Here is an 11,225-nt window from a genome sequence, read left to right as displayed (position 1 = left end):
GGCGGGGCAAAATCCGTTCCGGCAGGCAAGGAATCTTTGATCGATTCCAAAATTTTGGATTGGGAACTTTTTGACTTGGAGCGGTTTCCTGCATTCTCCCCATCCTTCCACCAACAAATCGCATGCTGTCACACCGTGCTGGACACGATACAGGTACCTGTTTGCAACAATATCAGAGGACACAGAATTAGAGGCCATAGTCGCTATACCGAAACCCGGCGGAACCGAACCATCGCCACCATGTCGTCGACAACCATGTTTCCCTTTCTTTACCAGACCAGGACTATTCAGCGCTTGTCCCTTACCAGTCTCAGGACAACAGCCCTACGCGCCTACTACAGATCCGAATCCAAATTCGATTCTCGTTCGCCTCCATCTCGTGGCCGAAGAGTAGCCCCATCGATGCTCGGCAGAGATCCTATCCCCTTCGACCTCCCAAGTCAACAATTCGAGAAGCCCAGGCGGAAATGGCAACCAGAAGACCTCGGCGAGGGACAAAAGACAACCCTAACCCCCACAGAGCGCTATGCTTTCGACACCATCTTTCAAGACATAGTCAAGAAAAACAAGACTACGGAAGACGACCCGTTGGAGATCAGCATCAAAGACCCCGACCCCGAAGCCGCCCACAACACCGTCAAGATTCTGCTCCAAGACGCCTCCGCCGCATACAGCAAGGAATGGCGGCCTGTCCAGCGACCCTTCGATCCCCTTTCGCCCGTTGGACAGACAGAACGCGCCGTCGACCGTGACAGCGCCCTCCTGCGTTTCCCTCCAAGCCTGCGCCAGGCCGCCCGCATGGCCCTTGGTATCCTTGAAGCAGACAAGGGAACGGGGAGATCGTCGATCCTCGACAACGCCCGAACCGCCGAACAAACGCAAGAACAGCTCCCCGCCGATCCCCTCAGCAAGCAAGTTGCCGAGGAAGCTATGAGACGCGAAGAACGCACCCGAGTCGAGTCGAAGATGAGAGCTGCCACTTCCGACTTTCAATTATGGGATATCCTGGAAGAGGAGGTCTTCTCTATGGTCAAGAAGCTGGGCATTACCGACCGGTCCGCGGTCCCCAAGGCGCCTGTGAAGAAGACAAGACGTAAGACCAAGGAGGTGCAAGAAGATGGAGACTACGAGTACGGCTACGAGTTCGAACCAGATCAGGAGAGACTCTCCATGCACCTTTACGGCCCTCTCTACCCCGCCTACCTCCTCTATGGCCTGCGTCTAATGGACACATCGTTCTCTCGCTCCTCGCCGTTGGCACTGAACATCCTCCCACGTATCAAGGAGCTCGGCTTGGCCAGCTACGTCCTCGGCGCCAGCACGCCGTTTTACAACCTCCTGGCCCACATTTATTGGCACCGCTATGGCGACGCGGAGGCTGTGTTCAACTTGCTGGAGGAGATGCGCTTTGCTGGTCTGTACGCCAACGAGGACTCGCTGGCTGTTGTGCACAGCATCGAGACGCACTTCTTGAGGTCAGATAGGGGCCAGATGGGCCCGTTCATGGAGGAGTTGGTGAGCTTGCCCGAGTACGAATTTGCGATCAAGCCACGAATCCGCCATTGGTCGACCACGATTGGAATTCACATCCAGGAGAGGCAACGTCATCTTCAGCTTTGAGCTCCCTGTTGGTGGTCTGGTTCCATAAGTTGCGCAGTCCGAAGGAGTAGGTCTGGTCAGTCGCAGGAGTTCGAAGAATTCTCAGCGTATACCCTATGTACAACAATACAATGTATCCTATCTGGTTTCAGTAACCTCTTCTTGTGCTAAATTTCCAACAACACCCTTCCTGGTAACTCGTCAAGACCGGCTACCTATCCCGATCCTCATACCCAGCATGTTCCCCTTTGAATTCGTCCATTTGATCCACTTGCGATCACCGACTACTGGGTCGTCAATGCTTTGGGACGCAAGCTCATCCGCAGACCGCCGGAGATCCCGATGTATCAGTCAAAGTCAAAATCAGCGGCCTCCCTTCTCTTTTCAGGACCGGTGCTAAAAATACCCTGAGAGCGGCCATCCGTTCCATGGACCTGAACGGAATGCTCACACTCGTCCGGCTGATCAGACTCTTGACTTGTTGACCAGGAAACTCCCATGACTCCTGTCTGTATCTCTATGGTTCACGTTTGCGTGGTCATCATGTTTTCTCTCAAGTCGGAGCCTGTTCGGAGCCTGCGAAGACAATTGCCAATGTTTGAGAATGCCAGCGGGTTGCGGCGATCGCGTGAACAATATTATTGCGGGTTCTGTTGACAAAGAGGGTATGGGTCCAAAAAAAAACAAAAAAGAAAAAAAACTTGGAGAATGCTCCCAAGGAGGGGCCTGGGGGGGGGGGGGGGGGAATTCCCGCATCCCATGAAGCGGGGCACTTGACCTGGCATCTTTTGTATCAGCCGATTTGACCCATAGGATGCTCTCCAATCTTGGGCTTTCTTCCATGTCGACTGACCTGCAACGAAATCCCAAGTCCCCAACACTTCGACGTGGTGTCCCGTATCGGAGGGTTTGACGGATTATACGAACACGGATATTGTACCTTCCACCACCTAATTGGTACAAAGATGTCATGCAACTCTGACTGTCATACCTGCCCTAAGAGCAGCCATCAAGAGGCAGCAGAAGCCCTCGCTGCCGCGCAGTCTAGATATGTCGCCAACAACCCGCTCTCCAAGAAGCAGCATGAATTGGCCGTTGAGTCGCTGCCAGGCGGCAACACCCGCACCTTGCTACACACTTCCCCGTTCCCCCTTTGCATGAAGCATGGAAAAGGCACTTTTGTGTGGGACGAAGATGGCCACAAGTGAGTGAAGTGTTCCATATCACACCCTGCAGCGGGCATCAAACCCCCTCACTCATCGCTGATACCTACCTACTTACCTCTCACATAGATACACCGACTTCGTAGGCGAGCTCTCCGCCGGCCTTTATGGGCATTCTCACCCCGTCATCCGCGCCGCCATTCTCTCTACTTTTGACGAGATTGGTCTTTCCCTCGGCTCCACCACCACTTACGAAGCCCGCTACGCCTCCCTTTTGTGTCAACGCTTCAAGCTCGAGCGAGTACGCATGACCAACACAGGTACGGAAGCAAATCTCCATGCTCTGGCGGCTGCTAGGCACTACACAAGGAAGAAGAAAGTGGTGGTGTTCAACGGCGGATATCACGGTGCTTGTTTCTCGTTCGGGGGAGGTAAGGCGGCGCCGAATACCGCTGACAAAGGCGATTTTGTGGTTGTGCAGAATTACGGGGATGACGAGGCAGCTGCTGAGGCAAGAAGAGTCATTGAGGAGACGGCGAGGGAGGGCGACCTGGCTGCGGTGTTGGTAGAGGGAATGCAAGGTGCTGGGGGGTGCCTTCCGGGCAGCAAAGAGTTCCTGTTGGCGGCACAGGAAGCGGCAAAGAACACTGGAGCAATCTTTATCCTGGATGAGGTGATGACTTCCCGGCTGGCACCCAATGGGTTAGGACAGGAGCTGGGACTGAGCCCGGATCTGGTCACGCTGGGCAAGTACCTGGGTGGTGGATTCAGTTTTGGAGCTTTCGGAGGAAAGAAGGAGATCATGGACTCTGTCTATGATCCGAGGGTGAAGGGCAGTCTGGCCCACTCGGGCACTTTCAATAACAATACCATGACGATGTGCGCTGGGTTTGCAGGGCTGAACCAGGTGTTTACGGAGGAAGTCTGTGTCGAGCTCAACAGGGTGGGAGACGTCTTGAGGGGGAGGTTGAATGGGGTGGCAAAGAGAACACGGTTGAGATTCACGGGGAGGGGCTCGTTGATTGGGTTGCACTTCAGGGAGAATGGGACATTCGAGAGCCAGGAGAGGGCGGATTTGAGAGATCTATTCTGGTTTGAGATGCTGGAGGAGGGCTTTTGGACCACGAGAAGAGGGTTCATTGCCATGATGTTGGATACCCCTAAAGACGAGTTGGATCGGTTTGTTGATGCAGTGGGCAGATTCTTGGAGAGGCATGCTGGCATCATGATGGTGTAGATGTAGTGCGTCTACTACATACTCTGTCGTTGTTTTCTGCTGGGCTTTCAGTGTGTTATTCTCCTGTACTTCAGGAACATGGTGGACGTGGACCGAGATTCCAACGCCGATCTGGCAGACTTGCCGATGGAAGTTTGGAACTGAAACACCACACAGTTGGCTTGTTTCTGATACAGCATCCAATTAGGTACCAGGTTGGCTTCGTTTTGTGTCTCCACGTCTTCGGATAATAGCCGGCTTTTACGGCAGTTGATCCCACTTCCCAGCCCCTCACGCCCCTCCCGCTGATGATAAGCCTCGGTCTAAGTCTACGGCGAGTGGCTAGAGGTACACTATTGCCGAGTCGATATCAACAATTGAGTTGAAGATAACATCGATTGCTCCTACCTCTGATCCCGCCTGTCTACGTTGACGACTTTCATCTGACATGGATTTCCACTTTCAACGCAACCAAAGGGAAAAGGTCAAACAGCACAATGGCCAGCCAAGAAGAGCCCGGCAGCACTATCCCTCCTCACATCCTCTCCAAGTTGAATCCGGATTTCGTCCCGTTCTTTCGGGATGTCCTGTCAAAACGACCACGAGACGTCACCATCGAGGAACTTCGAGCCCATCCCGAGAAGTATCGAGCACCAACTGCCATTGATACCTCAAAGTGCGAGCGAGTGACAGACTATGAGGTCATATCGGAAGATGGAGCCACGGTGCCTGTGAGAGTTTATCATCCAGACCCAAACAAGCATGGAGATGGGCCGTATTCTGTTCATATGAACCATCACGGTGGGTAACATATCTAAACGAGCCGCAAGAAGGATGTAGTTGAATGCATGTTGACCAGGAGTGAATGGACTAGGGGGTGGATTTGTGATTGGGGATCTGTTTACGGACGGTCACCTCTGTTTGAGTATGCGCGAGGCGGGTGTGGTGATCGTGGATGTAAATTATCGTCACTGTCCTGGTAAGAGTTCGACGACATTTCTCCTTCCCAAAGTATCCGTTGACAAAAGACAGAAACGATATTTGGCAAGGCCTTCCAAGATGCATGGGCGGCCCTGAACTGGGTGATCAACTCGGCCACCACCCTAAACATCAACCCGTCCTCCATTTCCGTGGGCGGTATCTCGGCTGGCGGGAACATCTCGTTCATTTTACAGCACATGGCCCGCGACGCCGGTCTCCCGCTTAGGCTGTGCCTGGCCTCTGTCCCTCCCACAACCGACTGCATCAGCTACGGTTCCCCTACTGACTCCCCCTATTCCTCTTTCAGCGAGTTTGCAAATGGACCTGTCCTCCCCTGGGATCGCATCAAGTACTTTGGGCAGTCTTGTTTTCCAGCCGAAAAGCGGGATGAAATCCGGAAAATGTGGCCGGAATGGTGGTTAGCACCGATCAAGGCCCCGAACTTCAAGGGGTTGTGTCCCACTTTCATTAGGACGGCGGAATGCGATATGCTGAGAGACGAGGGGGAGGCGTATGGGCTAAAGTTGGTGGAGGGAGGGAATAAAGTCACCATCAAGCGGTATTTGGGCGCGGTGCATACGATGATGTATCTGCCGCTGGAGAATGAGCAGCGGAGGAGTTATGATGAGGATGCCATCAGGGCATTGAGGGAGGCGCATGGGCTGGCGAAGTGATTTCTTTAAGTGGTTGTTTTGTTTTGTTTCAGTTCTTGGCTCAATTTCAACTTTAATTGTTCTTCTTGTTTCCTTCCACTTCTTTCAGTTTTTCCTTTTCTTTTCTTTTCTTTTTGATTTTTAAGCCCCGGGTCGTTCAAGGCCTATCATTGCCAAAATCTCGTAGGGAGTGGAAATACTTAGGTAGGTACCTACCTATAATGTCCCAAACTTCCCGACATTAGCGTCTCCTGAGCCCATCCGGGCAGTCGCAGGCCCCAAAGGTCTGGACCCGGACCCCGCCTTCCGTCACCCACCAAGACAAGACAGACAGATGTCTCGGATTCGGTGACCCTCCGTGGAAGATCAATTCGCTTTTATCTTCATGACCAAGCGGATTCGTTAGACTTTTGGAGGCGCATTGGCGCAGCCCATCGGAGTTGTGCTTGTGAGTGCCAAACGTCATTCATTCTTCGCATTCGTTTATAGTTGTCGAATTGGGGACTTTTCTCGTCACGCTATCGATTCAAACTAGGTAAGTAGAGGTATCGAGATGGCGACCCAGAGGCATGTTAACCCCGTTCCCGATCGCCAAACCCGTGGCTTGGCGGCATCCATCGCATTCGTGTCTCTGATCGATCGGGAGCAAATCCGGATCCTGCCGTCTCCATTCGCCGGGCATGGCATCCGTGGGTGTCCCAGTCTAGGGTTCTAGTGGCCACAGTTGACCGAGGGCAGGTCGTTGCTTTCCTCTTCTGGACATATTGGATGGCGATTCCTTTTCCTTTATAAGTTTGCCCACCCTTTGTCAACCTGCGTTGAAAATCCCCGATCTTGCATCTCTGTCTGACCTGACAGCGACGTGTTCATCAGCGGATACCCCCTGAAACCCACTGGAACGTTAGCCAAAAAACCGCTACGGTTGGATCACGAATTCACGATTGCATCGCCACCCCACGACAGTCCGACTTGATCTCCGTCATCCACGAAAGGATCAACAAATCACTGGAAAATCCAGCAGCGGAGGGTGTTGAGGAAGTCGATCTTCCAGTCCAGTATGAGTCCGCACGAGGTGATCGGCACGGTGCCGAAGAACTCTACCACCTTCCGGACACAGGCCGATGAGCACGACGACCATGAGGAAGCCCTACAGAATTTGAGGACTGGCAAATATGAAGACTGGCCCAACGAAGCTGCTGTAAGTCAGATACTCCGCGCAATTCTGTCCTCCAAGAATTTTCTCACTAACCTTTCCGCAGTTCGATGGCCTTACCGAGGAACGAGGGCCGATCAAAATCGCCGTGACAGGCAACATCCCGACATGGGCTGCCGGCTCGCTTTACCGCACCGGTCCCGGTTTGTACAAGATCGACACGGACGCCGGCACAACCTTCGAGATGAGCCATTGGTTCGATGGACTGGCTCATACCCATCGCTTCGACATTATTCCGAACGAAGAAGGGTCCGTTGACATCTTCTATTCGTCACGTCGCCAAGCCGAAGAAATGATGGACGTCATCAAGAAGCAGGGAACCTGGCCGTATTATAGCTTCGGTCAGAAGGCTGATCCCTGCCTCGGCTTCTTTGCCAAGGCCATGGCTGCGTTCAAGGGACTGAGAGAGCCGTCGGGGGAGAAGTGGCACAACAACGTCAACGTCGCCGTGCATGTCAACCCTCCTGGACTTGAGGCTGTCAGAAACATCGTTGGGACAAGGAAACCGGCCGTGGCGGAGAACGATGCCAATGTGCTGGGTCATAGGCCTGAGTTGCCCAAGTCGATATGGGTCAGCACCGACAACAGCACCATGAAGCAGATTGACCCCCAAACACTGGAGCCAATCGGCTGGGCAACCCAAGACGTCCTTCACCCCGAGTTGACGGGCGCCATGTCCTGTGCTCATGCCCAGAGGGACCCTGATACAGGTGATTTCTTCAACTTTAACCTAGAATTTGGACCGAAGCCCACCTATCGAGTCTTCCGTGTCGACGCTTCTAGTGGAAAGACGGAGATCCTGGCCACCATCCGCGAGCCCTCCGTTTCACCTGCCTACATCCACAGCTTGTTCCTCTCACCCAGCTTCGTCATACTCTGTATTCCAACCTCACACTTTGGCCTCAGCGGCACTCAGATCCCCTGGGAACGCAACCTCGTCGATGCAATCAAGCCTTACGACCCAAGCAGGAAGACCCAATGGATTGTCATCGACAGGAAACACAGCAAAGGCGTAGTAGCGCGCTTCGAGACTGATGGCCGTTTCTTCTTCCACACTGTCAACTCCTTTGAAGAAAAGGCGGGCTCTGATTCATCTGACATCAACCTCTACTGCGACGTCATCGATTTCGGCTCCCATGAGTTCATCCACTCCCTCTACCTCGACGTGATCCTCAACAGAGACTCCGCAGCCAAAAAGTTCTACGAAGACGAACAACGCGCCCGCAACTCCCTCGCCCACCTAACGCGCTACCACTTCATCATCAACCCTGACTCACCCACCACCAATCTGCCTGTCACCCCCACCCCAGACCCCAAGAACCATGAAGCCTTCCGCATCCCTGCCCCGCACGCGGGCGAGATCCCAACCATCAACCCCCTTTACGCCACCAGAAAGCACCGCTATGTCTACAGTTTACCCTTCCGAGGCCGCGGCACTATCACCGATGCCATTGTCAAAACCGATACGGTTACGCGAGAGGCGCTCTTCTGGGATAACCCCAAGGGGCACACACCAGGTGAAGCGATCTTCATTCCGAGGCCGGGGGGGGAAGAGGAAGATGATGGTGTGTTGCTGAGCTTGGTGCTGGATGGAGAGAAGGGCAAGAGCTATCTGCTCTGCTTGGATGCAAAGACGATGGCGGAAATGGGAAGAGCGGAGGTGGACTTTGCGATTGCTTTGGGTTTTCATGGGGCGCATGTGCCGTCGGGTAGGACATTGACGAGGGTTGAGGGCCCGGAGTACTGAATATGCCTATAGGATAAAGGTTCACTATCTCGGTTCTGTTGATGTGGGCGGTGATCTTGTTTGTGTTTCTATTTGTATATACTTTGTATGAATCATGCCTGGTAGGGACGGGAAAAGTCAAAGATCGACTAGTTTGGTACACGTAACTCTTCTTTATCTCCTTCCGGTTTGCTTCCAGCTTCCTCAGACTCACCATCGTCCCTGCCGCACTCGCTGCGACTCGGTTCGTGACATCGTACACCCCTCTGGGGCTAGTGATAGATAGGCACCGACGGCCAAGCCAGTGGCCCACTGATATGGTGCGGGGTTGAGCGGGTAGTTCCTGGTATTGATACCTCTACCGATTACCACAAGGGAAGATCTTCCAAACCTTTCGATGCTCTTTCTTCTCTACCATCCATCTCATCAACGATCCGTCTTCAACAACAACCAGTTGACGTTCTTTCCTCTTCCCGTATACCCATACCATTGCCGATCCAAGCTTTCGCCGGGAGTCTCTCTCTACGTCTCTCCATTCCGAGCGGAAACATGACCACCCCGGAGCAAGATGGCGCCGCACGCCTTGCGGCACGCAAACCCATCCCGAAACCAGTTCCTGCCTATCTCCCCACCGCCGGATCTCCCCTTTCTGTCGACAAAAACCTCTACTCAACCATCCAACAAGCTGCCCGCATCCTCACCGACGAATTTACCATCCCTATCCGATCCGGCCGCGCCTGGACTGCCTCCGCCGGCTCCATCATCCGCATATCCACCCCCGAAGGTCCTCAAGTTGGCGATCTCAACATTTGGAATCTCCACAACCCCCGCGAGCGCTTCTGGGCCTCGCGTACCAAACAGCTCCATGCCTCGCACGTATCAACCCACGACCGGCTCTGGTCTAACTTACCCTTCATGCGGCCCATGCTGACCATCATCGCTGACACGCTGTCCTGGTACGGACAAGATGAGCATGGGGGCAGGGTGCATGACCTCTTGGGGACGAGATGTGATCCGTATATCAACAACGTGTTGAGTGGCGGCGAGTTTGACTTTCATTGCCACTCGAACCTGACAAGGGCGGTGATGGAGTATGGCTTGAACGAGGGGGATGTGCATGATGTTATCAACCTGTTCCAGGTTACGGGTTTGGATGAGAAGGGCAGGTATTTCATGAGTCCTTGTCCGGCAAGCAAGGGAGATTTTGTCGAGTTTTTGGCAGAACAGGACGTTTTGATGGCGCTGAGTAGGGCCTCCGTTTCCTTACTATTCTCTGCACTTGGTGTCTCCCTTTCAGCTCGTGTGTGCTCTTCGAACAAAACTTCTTGCTGACTCGATTTTGACATAGGCACTTGCCCTGGTGGCGACCTCTCTCTCTGGGGTTTTGGGAGCGATAACGAAAAGGAGATGATTAAGTGCTGCCGGCCGTTAAAAATTGAAGTCTTCCGTCTTAAAGATAATGAGCTGCTTCTACAGAGTGGGTGGAAGCCGGCGGAGAAAGCAAACTATCGCGGTCGGCACGGGCTAGTAGAGGTAGTTACGGATCGTGTAAGCTCGAATGTATAGAGGGTATCACGGGCAAAGGGTAGATAGTAGATGTGATTATGCGTAATTGCACGAAGGAGAAAGGAAGAGAAATGTGCAGCCGAGTGCCCGGAAGGCTGGCCTTATAAAGGCGGCCGACGATGGTCTGGCAGACCCGCGGCAGGCAGCGTTCCAACCAATCAACTACCGGCAACAGCCGGCTTACCGGCGGTAATAATAGTGTACGGCAGTCTTAGAAGCTGCTATACGCTAGTACTAAGTATAAGGTATATAGGTTAACCCTATAATACTTCCCCGGATTAAAAGAAGCTATATAGTTAATTAATATTATATAAAATAATAGAAATCCTTATTAAACGAGCGGTTTATTCTTAAAAAGTCCTTACTACCGCCGCTAGTAGGTATTATTATAACCTCCGCCGTAGAATTAGAATTCTCTACTCTACCTCTTTCTCCTTTTCCTTCTGCTTCCTCTCTATTGCTGCCTAATTTAATAGGTACGACGCTTCGGGGTATTCGTTGTAGAAAACCCGGATTATATTAGGGGCTATAAATATATTAGCGTACGGCTGTTATAATAGTATATATAGGGATGTTTAGATTACGAAGTATTCCTAATATCCTTTATTATTCTTCCGATATTTATTAATCCTTTCGAATTCGTATTTTATAAAATCCTTCTTATTATTAGTCTTCTTTATAATTTAATTATAGTTAAAGCGAATATTCTATTCCTCTATGTCCATTTATTCTAGAAGGCCCTTTTCGTCCTATAATTTAATTTTATTAATATAGAATATTAGGCTGTACTTTATATTAATAATACCGTTGAGAGGGTATTTGAACGTTGTGACAATAATATGTGTCTAATTGAATATATGTAAAGTAATACTCTAGAAAAGAATCCAGAGCAGGAAGCTTACGTACGGTCTAGGGTTAGGGTTAGGGTTTAGGGTTAGGGTTAGGGTTAGGGTTAGGGTTAGGGTTAGGGTTAGGGTTAGGGTTAGGGTTAGGGTTAGGGTTAGGGTTAGGGTTAGGGTTAGGGTTAGGGTTAGGGTTAGGGTTAGGGTTAGGGTTAGGGTTAGGGTTAGGGTTAGGGTTAGGGTTAGGGTTAGGGTTAGGGTTAGGG

The 11,225-nt window shown here is 52.1% G+C and overlaps 5 protein-coding genes across 5 annotated transcripts; all 5 read left to right on the top strand.

Moving 5' to 3' along the window:
* Positions 1-97: 97 nt before the first annotated feature.
* Positions 98-2,274, top strand: NCU09303 (hypothetical protein). The gene has a single exon (XM_953356.2). It carries the CDS (start codon positions 241-243, stop codon positions 1,618-1,620), a length of 1,380 nt encoding a protein of 459 aa, XP_958449.1. The 5' UTR covers positions 98-240; the 3' UTR covers positions 1,621-2,274.
* A 66-nt stretch (positions 2,275-2,340) lies between these two features.
* On the top strand, positions 2,341-4,262 carry NCU09304 (glutamate-1-semialdehyde 2,1-aminomutase). Its single transcript, XM_953357.3, has 2 exons — positions 2,341-2,803; positions 2,892-4,262. Exons 1-2 carry the CDS (start codon positions 2,565-2,567, stop codon positions 3,997-3,999), a joined length of 1,347 nt encoding a protein of 448 aa, XP_958450.2. The 5' UTR covers positions 2,341-2,564; the 3' UTR covers positions 4,000-4,262.
* A 1-nt stretch (position 4,263) lies between these two features.
* On the top strand, positions 4,264-5,633 carry NCU09305 (hypothetical protein; the record flags this gene model as incomplete). Its single annotated transcript, XM_953358.2, has 3 exons — positions 4,264-4,779; positions 4,853-4,957; positions 5,011-5,633. The coding sequence occupies exons 1-3, from the start codon at positions 4,476-4,478 to the stop codon at positions 5,631-5,633; spliced, it is 1,032 nt and encodes a 343-aa protein (XP_958451.2). The 5' UTR covers positions 4,264-4,475.
* Positions 5,634-6,294: 661 nt separating this feature from the next.
* On the top strand, positions 6,295-8,743 carry cao-2 (carotenoid oxygenase-2). The gene is made up of 2 exons (XM_001727906.2): positions 6,295-6,810; positions 6,872-8,743. Exons 1-2 carry the CDS (start codon positions 6,670-6,672, stop codon positions 8,570-8,572), a joined length of 1,842 nt encoding a protein of 613 aa, XP_001727958.1. The 5' UTR covers positions 6,295-6,669; the 3' UTR covers positions 8,573-8,743.
* Positions 8,744-8,951: 208 nt separating this feature from the next.
* NCU09306 (hypothetical protein) lies at positions 8,952-10,276 on the top strand. The gene is made up of 2 exons (XM_001727907.2): positions 8,952-9,797; positions 9,900-10,276. The coding sequence occupies exons 1-2, from the start codon at positions 9,101-9,103 to the stop codon at positions 10,115-10,117; spliced, it is 915 nt and encodes a 304-aa protein (XP_001727959.2). The 5' UTR covers positions 8,952-9,100; the 3' UTR covers positions 10,118-10,276.
* The last annotated feature ends 949 nt before the right edge of the window (positions 10,277-11,225 follow it).

This window comes from Neurospora crassa, linkage group VII, assembly GCF_000182925.2.
Source record: "Neurospora crassa OR74A linkage group VII, whole genome shotgun sequence".
Classification (NCBI taxonomy): domain Eukaryota; kingdom Fungi; phylum Ascomycota; class Sordariomycetes; order Sordariales; family Sordariaceae; genus Neurospora; species Neurospora crassa.
The sequence above is the reverse complement of the archived record's forward strand: the minus strand, read 5'-3'. Positions and strand labels throughout refer to the sequence as shown.

Coding starts and splice junctions, on each gene's coding strand:
- NCU09304 (XM_953357.3), top strand. CDS start 2,565: ATGTCATGCAACTCTGACTGTCATACCTGCCCTAAGAGCAGCCATCAA. Junction 2,804..2,891: donor TGGGACGAAGATGGCCACAA/GTGAGTGAAGTG, acceptor CCTCTCACATAG/ATACACCGACTTCGTAGGCG.
- NCU09303 (XM_953356.2), top strand. CDS start 241: ATGTCGTCGACAACCATGTTTCCCTTTCTTTACCAGACCAGGACTATT.
- cao-2 (XM_001727906.2), top strand. CDS start 6,670: ATGAGTCCGCACGAGGTGATCGGCACGGTGCCGAAGAACTCTACCACC. Junction 6,811..6,871: donor ACTGGCCCAACGAAGCTGCT/GTAAGTCAGATA, acceptor ACCTTTCCGCAG/TTCGATGGCCTTACCGAGGA.
- NCU09306 (XM_001727907.2), top strand. CDS start 9,101: ATGACCACCCCGGAGCAAGATGGCGCCGCACGCCTTGCGGCACGCAAA. Junction 9,798..9,899: donor GGACGTTTTGATGGCGCTGA/GTAGGGCCTCCG, acceptor ATTTTGACATAG/GCACTTGCCCTGGTGGCGAC.